Source organism: Lissotriton helveticus, chromosome 3_1 (assembly GCF_964261635.1).
Source record: "Lissotriton helveticus chromosome 3_1, aLisHel1.1, whole genome shotgun sequence".
NCBI classification, from domain to species: Eukaryota; Metazoa; Chordata; class Amphibia; order Caudata; family Salamandridae; genus Lissotriton; species Lissotriton helveticus.
The window spans coordinates 367,815,408-367,835,863 of NC_136061.1; the positions used below are offsets into that span (position 1 = coordinate 367,815,408).

At 41.5% G+C, this 20,456-nt stretch overlaps 1 protein-coding gene across 1 annotated transcript in view; it reads left to right on the forward strand.

Moving 5' to 3' along the window:
- The window catches only part of DHRS13 (dehydrogenase/reductase 13), a 237,219-nt gene that overhangs the window by 110,196 nt on the left and 106,567 nt on the right, over positions 1-20,456 (forward strand). The window contains exons 2-4 of the mRNA XM_078680084.1: positions 2,059-2,177; positions 16,259-16,382; positions 16,662-16,973. Coding sequence (XP_078536210.1) covers positions 2,059-2,177; positions 16,259-16,382; positions 16,662-16,973 — 555 coding nt within the window. The remainder of the gene's footprint in view (positions 1-2,058; positions 2,178-16,258; positions 16,383-16,661; positions 16,974-20,456) is intronic.

Consider the following 20,456-nt stretch of genomic DNA (forward strand, 5'->3'; position numbering starts at 1 on the left):
TGCAAGGGGTGGGAAGTGGATTGAAAAGGGCATTATCTTGATAAGTTTGTGAGCACTCACAAATTATTTTCTCCTTCAGAGAAAGAACGTGCGGAGTTGTGTGCTATATACAGTGAAATAGGCAGCTCAAAGAAGAATTTTATTAATTTTATAAGCAAAGACATTAGCATTTCTGTTACAAGGTTAGCCATACGTAGTTTGTACAACAGTGTTTACAGGCACTTCGAAATATATTAACAATCGAATGGATGGACCGTGGTGACATTCCTTTTTCGGGCGCACAGCATATGCTTTCCATTTATACTTCCTTTCAAATTTTAAGAAATAATCGAAATCCTCCTTGAAGTTTTGTCACAAATTAATTTATTTCCAATGTTCAATCACACTTGAGACAGTATATGTTGAATCGCTTCTCCTGCCTCAGATATGCTCATCCGAGCCTTTTTCTGGGCACGTCACAACAAAAAACATTCTCAGAAGTGAATCAGTTGGTACCCAATGCATTTCAAGCCCTATGCGGCTCTTCTTCAGGGGTTTCACTACAAATAAAGAACATACAATAAGTTACAATTGTAATCTCTCATACTTGCATAGTGCGCAATTTATAACTAACATTAACCAATTAAAATCCCTGCCGTATCTTGCAGTTAGCCCATAAGCAGCGTTTTCCCTCTATAGTCATGATAGTAAACAGCCCAAACAGTCGCCTGAAAACCCTTTCAAGTTACCAACATTACAATTGTAACTTATTGTATGTTCTTTATTTGTAGTGAAACCCCTGAAGAAGAGCCGCATAGGGCTTGAAATGCATTGGGTACCAACTGATTCACTTCTGAGAATGTGTTTTGTTGTGACGTGCCCAGAAAAAGGCTCGGATGAGCATATCTGAGGCAGGAGAAGCGATTCAACATATACTGTCTCAAGTGTGATTGAACATTGGAAATAAATGAATTTGTGACAAAACTTCAAGGAGGATTTCGATTATTTCTTAAAATTTGAAAGGAAGTATAAATGGAAAGCATATGCTGTGCGCCCGAAAAAGGAATGTCACCACGGTCCATCCATTCGATTGTTAACTTATGCTTGAATCAAGGCGGAGCACGTGATCAGGTTGCACGCTCAGTTGACTAGCAAGGAAAAAGCTAAAAAACAAGTTAAACGAAGGTGTGCACAGTAGCACTTTAATGGAAACCTCGAAATATATGCCTGGCTGACCCCACCTGACGTGACTTACTGAAATCAAGAAAAAGGGGGATAGGAAGAAGCAGGAGAGAAAGGGGTGAAAGGAGGACACAAGAAAGGCTATAATGATACGCGTGAAAACCTGTGCCTGACGTGGCTTTCCTGGCGTACTGTTAGCTGAAAAAAGTGTTAAAGTATTGTGAGGCAGATGTAGTTCTCCGTTCATACTTGTATTCTCCGTGAACTGGGCCCTTAGAGATCTGCAAAATAGCAATCAAATTCCATAAGCACAGAAAAGCTTTGCAAAAGATAAACTTGCAGAGAAAAAATCTACATACATTTACCTGAGTGGAAGGATCTGATTGAGTGAAAATCATTTACATGGGAAAAATGAGCTTGCAATACTGAAAAAAACAACTTTTGCAAACGTAAACCATGCAATTGTACAAACTAATGATGGGCTAAAATTAGAAAGCTCCTAAAAGTTCAGTGGTGGAAAAGAACTTTGCACACCTCTAACAATCACCTGCCTAATTCACAATATTTCCATTTTGTGTCTCCTTGATGCTTCCCGTTCTTCAGTTTCCATACTTTTCCTTTATCGCTACCCTTCGTTTCCAATCCATGACTTTATCCCTCCTCATCAACTCCATTCACCTTCTCCACGGGAGAGTCAATAAATGGGTGGTTAGTTTCCACTAGAGACCCTACCAATCTTGGGAATCTTGTTTTTGGCTCGTTCATCTATCTTCCTGCCAGTTGGTCTCTTGTTGTGGGGAAGTTAGGGGCTGGTGGGAGTGAAACTTGACATAAGTGTCCTTTTATTCTTTAAGTGATGTCATATTTCATATTTGAATCCTCTCTCTAATTTCTCAGGAGGAAACACAGGAATTGGTAAAACGACTGCGATTGATCTCGCCCGCAGAGGAGCACGTATCATTCTGGCCTGCCGCAGCAAGGAGCGAAGTGAGAGTGCAGTCTATGACATCCGCAAGGTGAGGCCTTCTAACTATCGTCCCCAGTGTGCTGCATGAAACATCTGTCTGGGGCTCAAGCCCTAATCTCACAAAATCTGCCAGTTTTAAACCCAATCTGGCGATTTACTTTATTTGTGCTTTAAAAAAGTGGAGCCTTGGCACCTGAAGTGTGCTATCCACGTAAGTACTTTGCACAAGATGGCATCGCAGATGCAGGATATTGTGTGTGAGCTTTGGTTGGAGGTCCACCTGACATCCCTCTTCTAATCTCTAAAAAAAAAAAAGAAAAAGTACTTTATTGGCATTACACAGAGACTAATGTTGCCAGAGCTAAACCCAGGGCACAGACAAGCAATGGAAGGAGTCAATTTGAAGCAAGTCATTGGATACTGCCCTCAGATATTTCAGCCTTGTCTATTGTTTATCAAATTTTATTGGCATCCTATCTCGTGACACTTTTTGTACTCAATGGATTTATTAGGGGCCTGTTCATGGCTTTGAGGAAAACCTTGTAATTTATTTAGGATTTGGAATATCTGTCCTCATTTGAAAGGGCATGTTTAAGTCCTCCTTCAAAATCGCTAAGCCTCATCTTTAGTTGACTTTTATCTTAAACCCAGCGGTGATACCTGAATTACAGTGATTCAGAGTTTGGGTAACATTTCTGCCATTGTTAGATTGCACTGGTCCCTGGTATAACATCTCAAGGGATGCCAGGTACATTAGGTTTTGGCTAGCTCCTCTGGTGTATCTGGTTCTTTCCTCAGGGACGAGTTAAAGTTTGGCTCCTCTGAATTTCCATGGTGATCTTTTGTTTTCTTCACAGAATTTAGGCTTGGCAGATTCTGGCTGCTCTGGGTTTGGCTTCTGACCACGGTCTGCCATGGTTACTAGCCCTTGGTACCACTGGAAAGTTTTTAGGTTTGTCCAAGTAATCTGTAAAATTCACTTGTGTTTCACTGCCCTTGATTTATGTCCTCAGACTTCGCTTTTGTTAAGAGGACAGTGAAAAATGTATCCAAGCCAGAACTGCTATACAACCTGCAGTCAACCTCAGAACAGAGTGCCAGGCAAAGGGTTGGTTTCTGTGCTAAGGATGCACAGGGCTTTTGGGGAAACAAACCAAGAGAATTGGGGGAATCTGTAGGGTCAGCAAGAAAAAATCTCACAGTTGACTTCAAACGCTGGGAACATTGAAACAACGAATACATAACTAATAGTGAATATACCAGTTAGAAATCCAGCATACAGAAGATGTAGAATAACTCACCCTTTAAATGCCAGAAGGGTGTTGTGGCTTAAGGAGGAGGAGGTGGGAAGTCTTCAAGTAGAGCCAGGGCTCTGCCCAAAATACACATATGAAGGTGCAGAAAGAGAGAGAGAGAGAGAGAGAGAATTAGCAAAGCTACATACATCAAACCCACTAACTAAGGTAATTTCAAAACCAAGGAAGGTGCTCAATGCATGGAGGCCAGGGTCAGACTTTACAACGAATGTGAAAACCCACCAACTCTGAATGTTGCGGGGCAAAGCATGATTTTCTTTCCATATGTTCTTATATGCTATTTTAGCCTAACCTAACCTGGAAGGGAAACAATCACAGGAAGTTAAGATTGCGCAAGGTGTGCGCACCATGGAAGATATCTCAAAGCAAGATGGCTATTGGTCAACACATTATACCATTGTTGACCTCCCTGTGCAACCCCTTTCTCTATTAAGTATGGCAACCATGCATGTAGACTACTGCTTTTATCAGCATATGTTCTGATTCTGGAACACACCATCAGGCAGGGCTTTATTTCTACCATCACCAATGCCCCATCCCTCTGGGAATTCTTCTGTCAGGAACACCTCATGACACAGTGCAGTGCTTTCCTTGAAGCTGAATCGCAACAGTTCTTTCCCTGCTTAGATTAGAGCAACATGGATAGCGGTGGCACTGTGACATAAGAATCTCAAAATTCTTTGGCTGGTGGTTAAATTACTTGAACTATTGAAGCCTGATATTTGAAAGGCGCTTTCGTCAACTTAGTATTGTAATAGGACCTTTAAGTGCCATTTTAGGTAAAGAGTAACAGAGAGGGATGCAAAGTTCTGTTTGGCGTAAAATATTTGATCAGTTTTTGTTCACATGCATTGCATGTGTTCATTTCAGGAAAATTTTATGTTTTGTATTAAATCTTAAAAGGCTAATACCAGGGTAAATCATTTTTGATCTTTATCTTTTCAATTATTGTAGTATTTTTTTTTAGATTAATATAATTGATTTAATCCAATGTAAAATGATCTTTTATTGTGCTTTACTAGAATTGTCATCCTTTAATTGCGCCCACTCCATTTTTTGTTGCTTTCTTCATGAGAAACACCACTGTCACTACTTCTGATCCCGTTTTATTTTATTTTTGTTTGTAACATAACCCTGACCCCTTATTGTACTGTCTATACCTGCCCCCTCTTAATGATTTTGCCCCATGTTTTTCTATACCTTTCTAATTTTCTTTCACCGGGATTTTGTAACCCTTGAAGTTTTTGTGCCAAAATGAATACATTGTGACACATTGTTTGCGGAATTATAGATGCTTTGTTCCAGTGGGTTGTTTGTCTCAATGTGCATACTTACTGTGGAAAATAAGCCCCATGACTTGATATCAGCACTATTGCGACACTAAAAGAGCAGTGAGTCAGAGTCTAGAGAGACTTTGAAATGGGCTCGGTGGTCGGGGATATGGTAGACTATTTAGGGGCCAAAATAATCCCAAGTCCTCAAGTTGACTGCGTGGTAGATAATGAAGCCGCTAACTACAATGTCCTGAGTGGGCCAGCTTGAAGGGTCTGTATTTTATAAATTATGGATCAGCTGAGTTTGAATTATTCCATGTGAGAGGGTATTTATTCATAAGTCCTACGGCATCCAGTGGAATCACAGTTTTGGTGAATAGGACCTGTGACCTGTGGTTTAGGAATAAGGCCCATCACTAACTTCCGATGCCTATTTCACCAGAACCGAAAGGGCTGCAGAGAAGTTTGTAATGATTGTTGAGCACTCGATCCAACCCAAAAAGCCTGGAGTAAAGACAACGCAACAAAGGCCTCTTCGGAACAGCAGACAAATACAGATTTCTTGGTCAATAGAGCTAGTACGTATTTTAATTTGATTTGGAGTCACTGGCATGAAGGCAGAGCCAGTTAAAATTGCAGCTTTGTTCAGATTATTAAATCTTCTGCCAGTATACTGACAATGTTATGTTTTTTTAAATCAAACTTTTTATTGATCTTTTATCATTGCAATATGTACAATAATCATTACAACCAAGAACGACAGTAAATTTCAGAGGCATATCTTGCATGCATTGCAAGTCGAAAAAGGCACATTTGTTATCCTTATCATATAAAAGAGGGCTTACCAGTCGCATTATATCACGGAACAATAGAGTCAAATCTTGCATAGCTGTACATTATGTCTATTCAGTCACTGACATCAGATATTGAATCGTCCCCGGGGGGTTCACATATATTGCCTCGGAATTCGTTCCATTTACCCCATATATTTGACCATTTCCTAGTGCAGCCTCTGTACATATAAACTGCTTATTTCGCCACCATTGCACTGTCCATATCACATCCCCATTTTCGGTAAGTGGGCGTCGGCCCTGTTCCCTAATGCTGGGCTATATTACGCTTTGTAATCATCATTCCTAGGACCGCCCAGTTCTGCATCCGTGACAATGTTATGTTGACTTCAGTTTGACCATCTGAGTACCAGTGCTCTAGTCGGTATGTAACAGCCTTCACAAATTGTTGGTTAGACATTTTCCACCCAACTAGCACATTTATATCAATTTATAGTCACCCCTTATTCTACTTAAATACTAGGCACTAGAAATACCTCTAGGTGCCATCCTGGAACCAACACAGCTAAAAGCAATTTAGTTTTCTAGGCATTGCCCCATCAACATCAAACCTAAAGGTAAATTCACACTTTGCCCTACATAAACAGTACACATTAGACACAATCTCTTGCACCATCATGCACACGGAGAGTTCGAATTGATATAGTTGCCTAAGTTTGCCTCCTCGACTGAAAATTCATATCCTTTCACCAGTTTTCATAGCAACAATCCAAAGTGGGCGTGGTTGTGGCTACTGGATCCCCTGTACTTGCCCCCTGGAATCAGCATGTAAGACCTTAACACATACAGTGTAACCACGGTATCTCAGTGATGGGGCAAGGAAACCTTCATGCATCATGCTAGAATGAGGCACAGCATATCCAAAGCACATCTTTCCTCATTACCCTCTTCATTTTTTTACTCTTACGGCCCTGTCCTTTCTTCCCTCCCTGTCTCACACCCCTATATCATTTTCTTCCCCAGTTTTCTCTCCCCTGCCTTTGTGTCTGTCACTTAATAAATTTACCTTTCCTCTTTACTTTTAATCTGCCACTCTTTCTCTCCTTTCTTATCCTTCTATATTCCGCTCACCAGGATCTATTTCCAGTTTATCATTGTTTGATTTCTACCTCTTCTGACTCCTGCTCACACGTATGGCCTCGTTTCCTTCCTTCTATTACTCTCAACCCCTTCCGCCTTCCCATCCTTTCTCTGTTGTTTCTCCTTTTCCTTTTACCCTTTCTCTTTTCCTTTTCTCTTGATATACTGTTCCTATAAATTTAGTAGGATTGCGTATTAGAGCAGCAAAACTTTAAAATATAGACACTGAATCTTGCATGCCCAAGGTGTCACAAACAAAGACACAGGAATACATTTTCTAATGTTTATTCGCAAGAGCTAATCCTTGTTATCAAACGTAAGCTGCGATTATTAAGCAGATGAAACACAACATTGATATAAGCATTATTATAATGGTGAAAAACACAAATAATTCAACCATGTTAATTGTTCCTAATGTTACTCCTATCTATCTCTAGTACCTCTTCCCTAGCAAGAGCATATCAGAAGTTCCCTTCTGCCAGACATGTTGGAATGATCTAACCCCATACCTTAGTATAATGTGTCAGGAAGCCGGCCTCAGTGTATTAACGAATGCACCCCGTCTGAGTGTGCAGGGATGCACACTTCTCTTGCACAGCTATCTTCCTTCTCAGGATGAAAGTCAGGGTCTGCAGAGCTGCATCTCAGTCACAACAGCTTCTATGATAAGTTTAACAGGAAGTGCCGCTCACCGAACTCAGCATGGACGCTGTTTAAATAATTAAACACAAGCCTCATCGTACTTTGCCAGAGGCTTAAAACAACGTCTTTAGCCTAAAGAGAAAGAGTCATCTCATACGAGCACACAATTTAAACGAGGGCATCAGGTTTTAATATCTGTGACCCTGGAAATAATTGTGCAGACTACAGGGCAAAAATGTCTGCCAGGAATAAATGCATGTGTGGCATTCCCTTATATTAGGAGAAAACATGTGCAAAACACCATCAGAAAAAGATGGCAAGTTAAAAAGGAAAGCTTAAATGTAGACTAAATGTTATCTCTACTACACTCCTGCCCCTGCCCTCAATGAAGCAGGCCCAACAGCCTTGCTGACTGCCCAGTGAATACAGAATCAAAACTTAGCCATAGACTATGGAACAAAGTGAACATAGCAAAAAGGATAGGTCTACTGATTAACTAGGCGAGTTCACAGATTTCACCCCTCTCTCCACCTTCCCCACAACATGCCTTGTCATATCCTACATGCATGAAAACAGTTGCGCTAAGGCCTTTACATTCTCCACCACATCCTATGCACCGCACCTCGCTACAGCATATGATAACACATTATTCAACAAATCTTGGTATATAAAAGACTAATTCACACCAACCACATTACATCCAAACATTACAGCACTCACCTCATTACTGTTGACTACTTCTAACATTATCACTCTATTCTAAACTCACATAAAAATACTCCAAAACCTACATTTCCTAAACCACCCTTCTACAACACACGTATCCAAATCAGATCACAACGCAACACTTGCTTCATTCACCATCGCAAGGTATTACACCTGACCAAAGCTTTATGCAAGACCGATGGTTTTACGTCATTAAATCACAGTATTTTTACCAAGTTAGTCTTTATTTCACAATGTTACTTCGTGAAGTAGTGTTACCCAATGTATTTTATCCCTAAATTGGGAACCTTTAAATCCCGTTTTCTTTACGTCGCACAAATAACTAAATATGCTATAACAACAACAACAACAACAAAATTGTTTAAAAAAAATAACTTTTTCTGTATTGAAATGATGTTGGATGCATTAAATGAAGTAAGAGTAAAGACTACGTTTTTTCCTAACCGATAACCTGGTATGGAGGGGCCATCATTTACATCAAGAAAAATGCAATTCATAAATTGTTAAACAAACCCATTCAGTTTAGTCCGTATTTTACAAAAAAAGTATTAAAACAACCTACAGGTATTTTGTTTTAAAAAACTGTTTTACATACAACAATATGTATAAGCCACGGTCAGCAATTCTACACTGCCTTATCAACACTCCTAAAGAGAGAAGCAGCAACCTGTCACTGCGTCTGATTATCAACAGTGCCATCCACATCCGGCTTTGGGGTAAGCACAGTTTCAGAAGTAAAACTATATGGATATTGATCAACTAAATATAGCATACTAAATGTGAGAAGTTGGCCTGATATGTGATGTCCACTATTCTAGTGGGCACCCTGTATCAGTCCAAACAGCCCTTATGGTGATGGTTGTAAAGTCAACCTTATAGACCAGCTATCCTAGTGGTAGCATGGACAAAGCAGTCTTAGGCTAAAACTTCAGAGAGCATGTGAAGCCAGCTGTTTTACCATATGTAACCCCTTGAATATCAAATGAAAGGACACCACACAGGTTATATATAAAATATATATGTGTTTATTACTAACACAACCCCTCTGAACTCTTTATGAGGTCAGAGGCCAAAGCACATAACAAGTTACTCAATTATCATACAATAAGTTGCACAAAATACAGTCGAGCCCTAGGGGTGTTGCAAACCATATACTAAAATAGTGGTATAAGAACCACGTCACGAACAAGGAGTAGGCCGAGGGCCTAGGGAATCAATGGGACTACACTGAGCTAACGATAGTTAGGAAGCAGGAGGCCCACGGGATGCGTGTGCAGTGTCTAAACACACACGCGAGTTGCCATAGGGATACAATGGGAACGTAAAAGTTAGAAACTAGTTGATTTAGGACACTTCCGGATGGACTAGGAGAAAGCTACTGAAAACTAGGACACTTGGATAGTCAATACCCACAGGAGCACCAGAGTACTCGCGTTACCTCACCCACAGGAGCCAGGTGCATAGGTGTCAAGTTGTGTCGGGTTTCGTCGCTGAATCCTATGGAGACCTGTAAAAAGATGCTGCAGGCGACCAGGAGGAAGATGTCCGGTTGGACCCAAGGGTGGATCGAGGATGAAGAGTACCTGAAAGCATAGGGGACAGAGTCTGGGTCACTAGCCAGTGACCAGGAAGGAACCAGGCGATGTCGGGTGCGATCAGGTGAAGATGCGAAGCTTGTCTCTGCAGCTACGTGGACTAGGAGGCATCGGCGATGACCAGGAGCTGGATACGGACTGTCCCACGAAGGATCTCGCTGTCGGCGGTGTCAGCTTCCGGATCGGAGTCAACAGGCCTTGGCAAATGCAACCCATGCTGGAATCGAAGATGGGCTTCTGTTCAGACCAGCAAGGTTTGGGGGGGCTTCTCCTTTTCAGGGAAGCAGGAGCAAGCCTGGAGCAACCAGGCAAGCGGTGCAAGTTCAAAGGTTCGCCTTCACAGAGGCCACTAGCCAACGGGCAAGTGACCGGAAATGCACGTCGAGCACAAAAACACAAGCAGGCCCCACGCGGCACTCGGTGAGTGTGGACTGCTGTGCGTCGGTGCAAAAGGTGCTCGGGGCTGGGGCTTCTCAATCTCCAATGCACAACTTCGAGGGTGCCTCAGAAGCTGCGTTTTCCAAGATGTCCGGTCTCACGTCTCTCATCACCTCCAGGGGTCTCAGCTCTGCTGTGGATCGGGGTCAGAGAAGTCTGGAAGTCCAGTTCCTGTCTGGCTCTGTGCTCGGGCTCCGGCGGGAGCGTCGACAAAGCAAACCGGCAAGTAGCTGTTGGTACCTGTTTGCACAGGGTGGTCACTCCTTGACCACAAGGGAGATTCTTCAGTCTTCTAGTTGCAGTAGAATGTCGAAGGTCCAGAGTTTCGTTTCAAGTTTCAGTTCAAAATAAATCTAAAGTCTCTTGACTCAGCTCCTACCTTTATACGAATCAAAGGGGCTGGATTACCTGCTAGGTCCCTCCTATGGGTGGGACCAGGGAAGGGGGTGGTTACACCCCTTTCCCTTTGTCCAGTTTCGCGCCAGAGCTGGGGCTGGAGTGCCCCAGCAACTGGTTTGAACAGGACTATGCATGGAGCACCTTGTGTGCCCCAGGCAGTGTCTCATTTCATTCAGCCCTCCCTGCTCCAATACACTATGGCCTGTCTGGGGTGGTGCTAGCACCTCCCAAGACAGGAAACCTATTGTCCAAGCCTCCCTCGCTGGAAGGACTCCCAGCAGCAGGTGGTCAGACTTGTGTCTGTGGCAGCACCATCCATTTTGTGATGCTGAGGCTCTGGTTAACTTTAACCTGGATTAACAGGAACAACATGTTTTCTCCCTCTAGAAGGGTGGAATGCTACCCCCGTCGCCAGAACTGGCGAGGGGGTAGTATTCCAAAGCGTATGAAACCTTACACGACATGTTTTGATAAAGCCAAACCAGAGTTAGCATTTAACCGCAAGGATTATAATGCACTTAAGAGTATATGGTATGGCTATATCATAGAACAGCTATAAGGACATGGTTCCGAAAGCTGCAGACAGGCTCAGCTCATGCTAGAGCACCATCTCACATAAAACCAAGCACTCTGCCTTCAGGATTGTTAAGGCCTGCCATAGGAGTGACTTATAGGTGCATATGTGTCTATATATAATGTTAGATATAGGAATACTATACCTAAGCAAGGGGTGATTACACGACCTTGCCCCAGCTGAGTGATCAGCCAGTTGTGTCAATTTGGATGGCCAGCCAGGGGTGGCATAATTCATGCTGCAGCCCCTGGTAGGCCTTGGATGCACCTATGCCCTGGGTACCTATGGGACTCTATACAGGGGCTCACAAGGTGACCCAACATCCAATTGGAGATGCACCTAAAGTACATGGAGTCCATTTTACAGTGAGAGCAGATAGCCTGGGGCCCTGATTAGCAGGATCCCAGGCCAACTAAGTCGAAAACCAGCTAAACACCAGGCAAAAAGTTGGGGGTAACCATAGTCAGATATCCATCCTCCTACACTATTGTCTTAAATATTTCTAAAATATGTGTTTCTCTTTTTTTGAGACAAACGATTCAAAGTGCCTTACCTTTTTTAAATCCCCCCCACCCCACACACAAAAAAGTGAAATAATTAAAACATTTGGCAGTTATCACTCGAAAGAATAACAGATTAGGTTAGGGTTGGTATATTTTTCACAAAATATATTTTTTTAATTGATTGATTGAATTTTTCACTTACAGGTATGTTGTTCTTGTCTAGAAACCACGTACTTGATAATGATTTGATCATCTCTTAAAAATATATCCTACAGGTTAAGGGAAGACAAAACCTTAAAAACACATTTTACACAGAGATTATCCCCCAGATTCATCATGCTCCTCTTTTGCAAGTCCTTAATAGTGATTATTAAGGAATCTCTATTAAAGACTCGCAAAACGGGATGCATGTAGAAATCGCAAAATTTATAGCGATTTCTACATCTTCCTTATTTGCGATTCGCTAATTGCTAATCGCAAATAAGGAATGACCCCCCATTCATTCCTATGGGCCAAAGGCCAAAGGCCCATAGGAATGAATGGGGAGTCAATCCTTATTTGCGATTAGCAATTAGCGAATCGCGAATAAGGAAGCGATTTCAAGGGTGCCAGGGTGTCCAAAGGACACCCTGTAGCACCCCATAAATGGTGATTTACACTGGTGTTGCGCACACACATGGCCAAAGGACATGTGTGTGTGTGTAACATCCAACTTAGAAAAATGCACTAAAGTGCATTTTTCTAAATTTTCGCTATTTACCATGAAGTCCGACTTCGCGGTAAATAGCAGCCAAAAATTGCGAATTCGCAATTCTAAAATGGTTCATGAATTGCATTTAAGAAATCTCAAATAGAGATTCCTTAAATGCAATTCTTCGCAATTTAGCGATTTCAAATTTAGCGATTTTTGCATGTGGGATGATGAATCCCAAATGCAAAAAAAGCGCTCGCAAAGGGCCAGATTCACAGAATCTGGCCCTTTGCGAGCCGATTTTTCCTTCATGAATCTGGCTGTAAATCTATTACAGAAGCGTAGGCTCACTGGAAATGTGTTGAATCTTTCTCTGGCCACTGTAGAGGCAGAGCGGTTACGCTGGGAAACTCTTTAGAGAGGACCTCGATGCATAACCACTCTGCCTCTGCATTTGAAATAGCGGCAGAGAAAAGGTTCAAGAAATAAAAGCTATTGTGAGCACGTCCAGTGATCCATCTTGACTCTATTCTTTAAAACATTGACTCAAAGATTTCCCAGCATGTTGCAGGTGGAATATCACCTATACCAAACTGCATTTAAATGCACTATAAACCGGCAAAGGCAAATAAATAGAGATCTTCATCCCAAGCTAAAAAAAATCAAGGTTAATACCATTCCTAAGCACCTTCATAAAAGTTTAATAATTACTGTTTCTTCTTTTTGATAACCATGACTCTCACACACGTCTACTAATTTTCTCTGTTCAACAGAACGTGGTTATATTTGGATGATGGATGGAAAATTCAAATCTTGTTCATAATCAGCCAAATATACACCATACACAGTCTAATAAATAAATAATAATAAGCTACCCCTAGTGTCTAGTACAATGCCTTAGAAACAATGTACAACCTAGACTGACTTTTTTAGAGAATTTTTTAAAAAAGCAAACAGAAAAGTAACTGGCAAATAATAATCAATTACAAATTGGCAATGCTCAAAGTCATCCTGAAAACTCACCCTAAAGCTAAAATACAGGAACGTTTTCTTAACTGTTCCCAAGACTGTTTATCACAACATACAGAGCACATCACTATGTGTAGATTACATGACAGACAGCAAACTACCATATGAAGCTAGAAAGCTCACAATATTGGCCTTTGTACCTACTGAAGTAGTTAATGATAATTTCACTGTAATAATTCAATGCAGCTCTGTTTTTCTAACAATGAAAACAATGAAGAGGAATTGGTACTTGTGCCAAATTATGTTGAAGATATCAGGATTGGTTGGCTAAGCGTGTTGAGTGACAGTAGGTAAGTGTACTTTAACATTGCATTGTGGAACTGTTACATAACGTGCTTAGATGGTAGTACCAAAACGAACAACACCATGGAAGGTTGGCACAATTAATTTCCATCCTCAATTGGAAGACCACATCCAAAGTTTTAAAAAAAAACGGTTCCAAGAAACGAAAGAAGCAGAATGTTTTGCAGGGAGCCTGAAATCCAGTCTCTTTAAAAAAAACACAAACCAATTTTCTTTTTTGTAGACTTCAGCAATTGGGCATGGATGGCAGGGTAGACTGCCTCCACAAAATTTCTTACGCGCTTTAGTACTGTGATTATTCTCTATTTACTTGTACCTAAAGAATAAATTGGCTTAAAAAATTAAAGTAAACCCTAACTAAAAACAACTGTCAGTAACGAAATACACTTGGGTCCAGCTCAGGTCTTTATCATAATCCACCAGAAAAAATAATTAATTTACAATTTGAAGTTTCGAAATCAAATCAGCAATTATTCACAGGCAAAAACATTCTATTTTGAGAAACCATTAAAAACTCGAAATAATGCACAAAGTGCTAAAGAAATGATCCATGGAAACCTGGAAAAAGATTCTAGAACACATCCAATATCTTTCTTTGAAAACATCCCTTGAAAACACAATAATATGGATTAAGATTTATCCTTTAAAACGCTCATTAAAGTAGAAAAGAAAGTGAGTAGGAATTAATTTAAATTTGGTGCTCCACGAATACTATCAAGAAAGCACCATCATCCATCCTGTAGCACAAGGAATTCCAACTTGAATGCCATTAAAATCCCACATAAAAAAACCCATCAAAAATCTAAATATTCTCCTGGAAAACCTGAGAAAAATGGAGACGTTTGTTAAAAGGAAAAACAGCACTTTCACAACTTTGTTAGTGTCAGCAGGCATTGCATCCAGCAACCTGTTAAGAGAAAAACTCTGGAAAAATAACCTCAACCCAATAATATATTTACAATAAACATCAAGAATTACTACAAATATCCTTTCCCTATATTTAATATACATCACTATACAATTGTAATGTAAATTTAGAACTGTCCTACCATTCACAGTGACCGCAAAACTCAGTCCTCAGCCACCAGGCCCCACCAACTACTGAAATAAAAGTATAAATGATAAAACATGAAAAAAGGCACCTCTAAAAATAAAACAAGGACATTTCCCATCATAGTACTGAATGGAAACATATAGGAATCTTTTTTTAAAAATCTTTAAAAATTTAATTTTTTAAAATGTGATGGGTTTTTTTTTAACTCGTAATTCTACTGTGTTTCTTGTAGACGTTATAAAATGTTTATCTTAACAAAACATTTGTGAATTAAAAGTAAAAGAACATTTTTTATATTTATATTATAAAAAAAGTTTATTTACTTTTTGTGAAACAAGGGCCGTCAATATTAGTGTGAAAATATCTAAAGATGTTGAAAAATTGTTGCTGAATGTATATAAACCTAAAACATGATGATACGAAATGTTGACTGCTATGTGTTTCATTTTGAAATAAGTTTAAAGTGAAACAGAAATCACAGTACACCCTGAAACCCCCCTCATTTCACACCTACAGTATAATCACCAGAAATCTAACCAACTGAAACCCATAAAAAACATTTGCAAACGCCTCACCTATAACTTTACAACCATGCATCCCCCAAAAAATATAATCCCACTTCAAGTTACCCATAAACAGTGCTCATCCATAAACCTTAAACCCTGACGACCCCTATCCATCACTCATCCCTGAACCCTAATAGCCCTCATTACTCCCCATACAGCATACAGCATTCATCCTGCCCCTATATATCACCCATCCATAAACCCTAAAAACTCCTTTCTTCACCTACTCCTTTCAGAGATGAACCCTTAAAAACGTATTACTCCTATACACTACTCATCGCTCAACCCTAAACCAAAACCAAAAAACATACTAGCCCTACACACTGCCCAACCTGGACTCCCTAAGAAAAAAAGCCCTTACTTCCTTGGTACGCCACCTATCCCTGAACATTGAAAAACCATTATTAGCCCTGTACACCATCCAGTGCTTAATTTGTAAAAGAATAAGTGCTGGGCCCAAAGCTCTGTTCAGAAGCCCGTGGTGGGGAGTAACTGCAGTATGTGCTGCTCTTCACAGTGGTGGAAGCGTGCCACCTACATAGCACCAAACTCTAGGACACGGACGTGATCGGAAATAGTGTTGAGAGGACATAATTTTTCCTTTCTGTGTGTCTCTTCTAGATGCTCTGACTACTGCTGCGCACCATGTCTGGTAAATGACACAATTTGCAGTGTTAATGTTAGCCCATTAGCAGTGAGATGCTCACATTTGCATCTGAAAGGCTATCTCTGCACTCTCACCCACTGGGCTGTTTAATGTGCGATTGCCTCTAAGAAAAGAGTCTGAAAGACAGGACGAAATTTTATTTTGCAAAGCACTTCTCTGCTCTTTGACATAGAATACCAACATCTAAATTTGTTTATTTTCAATGTTTCCAGACATTTTCCCAAAACACATCGAGTTTTGCTACAAATTCATTGCTGCATAGTGTCGTCTCTGCGAAGGGAGCCCACAGCTACGGGCGGAGGGAGGGTGAGGGTCACATGCAGCCATGCAGATTTAAATCAGCAGGTGACCACCTCAAGATGCTTGGAAAAGTATGTGTACCACTGGAAGGAGCGCTTCAGTGGATCCTTCTCTCTCCACAGGAATCTGGAAACCAGCAGGTTATCTTCATGAAGCTGGATTTGGGAAGTCTGGCCTCGGTCCGTTCCTTTGCAGAAACATTTCTCAAATCGGAGCCACGACTGGACATCCTCATTAACAACGCAGGTGAGTGGCAAACTCGTGCCCCCGAGCCACGCCAGCGAATCTGTGACAGGCGTGTATTTAGGGGTTTTACAGCTGTGAAATGAGGGTGACGAGTAGAAATAGTCCTCCTGCTGTACATCCAGCAGTAAAGGCACTGCTCATGTGCAGATGGTTCCTGCTCAGGTATCAGTGCTGCAATGGAAAACACACTCCTGCTACTGGCCAACTCACAAAGGTGGTACATGCAGGGAAACAGCTGGACACCACACTTGCATTAACAACACACTTTTCTCGTTCCAGGCATCATTTCAGATGGTGTCACAGAGGATGGCTTCAACATGATGTTCGGCGTAAACCACCTGGGCCACTTCCTGCTCACCCACTTGTTGATGGGGCATTTAAAACGCAGCAGCCCCAGTCGCATCGTGGTCCTTGCCTCCGACGTCTACCGCAATGGCAAAATTGACTTTGGGGCAGTGAGAGTCCCCGCAAAAGGCTGGAAACAAAACCTACAGGCATACAGTGACAGCAAGCTGGCCAACATCCTGTATGCCAGGGAGCTGGCTACCAGGCTCCAGGGAACGGATATCACCTGCTACGCCGTGCACCCAGGTAGGGTTGTGGGATGTTCAGGAAAAGAGGTCATTATTCAGGGCTCAACTGTTGGCCATCTAAAGCGCAGTCACTTTCTGAAGGCCACCCTCTCTAAGTTGGAAAATGTGATGGATAGGGATTGCAAGGGATATAAGTGATATGGCTGTGTGTGGGTGTTAAAGCCATAGTTGAAGTTCTTTTAGGGTAATGGTGGTAGGTGGACGGAAGTGTCATGTTAGATGTTGTGTACAGTACGTGGGGTTGGTGCCTGAGATATAATGTGGCATAGGTTGGACCATGAAGTAAATGGATAGGGGGAAAAACAGAAATCATAACCTTTTGCCCAGGGTCAGAAAATTGAGAGGTAGAAATTGCGATTGTTGGTTAAATTGAAAATGTTAAAGTGTGGTTTGGGTTGTGTGAAGGAGTACAGGATACAGGTTGATTAAGGACCACTTCTTTATTTAGGTTTCAGGTACAGCAAGGTCCGATCCACAGGACACTCAACGGCAACTGCTACTGAGCACCTGGCAACCACTACCAAGTACTCTACATTCTAGATTTACAGTGAATGAATGTTCCACTAGAAAGCAGCTTGCTAGTACATAGTAACACATCAGGCAAATACCACAGGTTCACATTCTGACTAGTCTGTGGAAGTCATAAACCAGAGAATGAAACTGTGTTGGACAGGTGTGGTTAGTAAAGGCAGTCCTCCAACTCAGCCAATCTTGGTAACTTTATTCGATTTCAAATAAAATCATAAAAGTACAGTTTATAAAATACATAATTTATAAAACAATAAATAGCTTTCCTAATTGAATGCAAACATGGAGCATGGTCCTTCTGAAGTGTAAGTTACAGGCGGATATCAATCAATCGCATACTTTAGTTGGCACAGACATCGGCATAAAATATATAAGTTCAACCTTAGTCACAACAAAGTACATCCAACATAGCAGCATAAAAAAAGCAGTCTTCCGAATACAGAACTATACGGTACCTGCAAAACAGCAAAAAGGAGCTATCCCATTACAGCCCGGCAATCATTGCATTGCCTTTGGTACCATAAGCATCCCATGCTACTTAGAGAGCATGTGCCAGACAAAATATAGGCTTGTCAAATCGGTCTTCCGTGTGTACTGTTAAACATAAGCTAGGGGCGGAAGCATAGCTTTCTTAAACTTAGCTCTCCATCGATTTCCTGCCCCTCACTGCTGCTTTGAAGAAGGAGCAGACTCTGAAGCATACTTCAATGCTATCTAACCACTCGAGATGGAGTAATGCTACCATACACTTTCGGAAACCAAAATATTTTAAAATAGGCTTTAAAAGGATAGGAAGAAAGGTCTATCAAATTTACAAAAAAGATAAAATTAGTTAATGTTTGTTCCAACAACCCATCACAAGGGTAAAATACCACAGAGCTTTCCTGGGTACTATAAGGCTTCAAAAACTCAAGGGACCCCACACCGTGCCCGCTCTGGAACAAAAAAGTGAAGATCTTTCCAAGTGTGCAGGTTCTAAGTCTAAATATAATGCTGCTCGACCACCTGAAGCCAGGTAGTTTAGTAGTCTGCAGTGGAACTTTTAGTGAGTTCGATGCCCAGTCTTTGGGTTTGACAGTGCTCAAGGAGCTGGACTTGGCTTTCTGCTTGTCCATCTTAATTAAGGTAGTGGATGCGTTGAACATATCGAACAGGCTCATTTCTTTCAGGGTTTAAAAAAAATAACCCCACCAATTTAAGGCAATCTAATATTATATCCATTCTTAAACTGGCTTCCAGGTTAACATAGATGCTAATCCAAAGCATAAGAGGGCCCAATCTGGCTTTACCCGTTATGTACTCCAGGTTTAACCTAGAGTGGATGATGAAAGGAGAGCTAATGGGGGCGCATGAAGAAGCCGCCTGCATACAGGATTGTTTTTTACTTGCAGGGCGTTAACATGGTGATAACCCCATACCGCAGCACCATACGGAGCCGCAGTAACACACTGGGACTTATAAATATTCAGGTGGGGAGAAATGATCCCCCTACCTGTGGTCTGAGGTAAATGGAACAATACCCCTGCTGTCCTGCTAAGCTTCAAATGAGAGCTTTTAATCTGCAACTGCCATGAGCCTACAGAATCAAAAGCAATCCCCAAATAACTAAAATCATCAGCACACTACCCAAAGATTGAACACCAACCAGTACCTTAGAGATGTTTTCCCTGCCTGCACCACACACCATAACATGTGACTTCCCAAAATTAGTAAGCAGATCCAGGTTGCCCAAGAAGGTCACAAAAGATTCCACTAATATTCAAAGGGTCTTTGGGGTCCTTGATAAGAGTAATGCGTCGTCTGCATGTAGTAGCGCCGGTACTGACAGGTTATCCCTTGGGGTACCCCTAATACTATCCTTGGGGTATCCTCAACTGTATTAATCAAGAAGAAGCTCAGGTTATTGAAAGAAATAATAAACAACAGAAGGGCCGTGACGCACCCCTCTAGCGATTGGAAAGATGTCAGACAGTTCACCTGCCGGGCCAAAATAGCCCGTTGCTGCTGTGTACTCGTGGAGGTTGTGTAGAAAATTCACCAGTGCCCCTTCAACCCCCAGATTTAGTAGCATCAGCCATAGTTTAGTTCTGTTTACACAATCAAATGCTGTCGATAGCTCCCTAAAGGGCAGATTCATTGGCAAGCACATGCCAACAGTGTACCTACCAACTATCAAATGCAACTTCAGGCACTTTGCCACTGTACCCGTGCCTGAACGAAAACCAAATTGGTGAGGGAACAGGATATTGTTTAGGTTTTCCCAAGATTTTTAACGGTTAAAAATCACCCTTCCAATCACTTCAGAACTGTCAATAAGGGAGATGGGGCGATAACATTTCACCATCATACAATCTCCTTTCGTAAAGATAGGGACTATGGTGGAAAGTGCCCATGAGCGAAGGATTGTTTTACTCCATGAGAGAGTAATTACATTGGTGATTAGAGGACCCCACAAATGTATATTACATTTGATAAGTCCCATAGAGACCCAGTCCTATTCTGGGGTTTTACCACCTGGACTTTGCCTGATGGCTTCCTCTACGTCAGGTATGGTGTTGAGCAATATGGGCGAGTTATCTAATTTGCCACGAAGTCTTTCCCCCAGACTCTCCTTCAGTTCTGTGTAAGAAATGGCACTGAAATATTCGACCCATTCTGGGCCAGGGACATTACACTATAAGAGGGAGTTAACCAGGGCTCCCCTTGGTCTAACCGTTTTAACCGTATCGCAGAATATTGTACGATAGTTTGAGATTACTGCACATTATAGGGTCTACCATTCCCTCTTATTCAAGGCATCCTTCCTAGCCTTCAGAAAACTCTTGTAAAAACGCAGCAGTAAAAATCTCACAACCAATTTAAAAAGTAGAGAAATTTAATGAGCAAAATTACATCAAAACAGCAAAAATCCTTTGGGAGTGAGAGGGGGGGCCGAATTTAAATGGCTGCATTG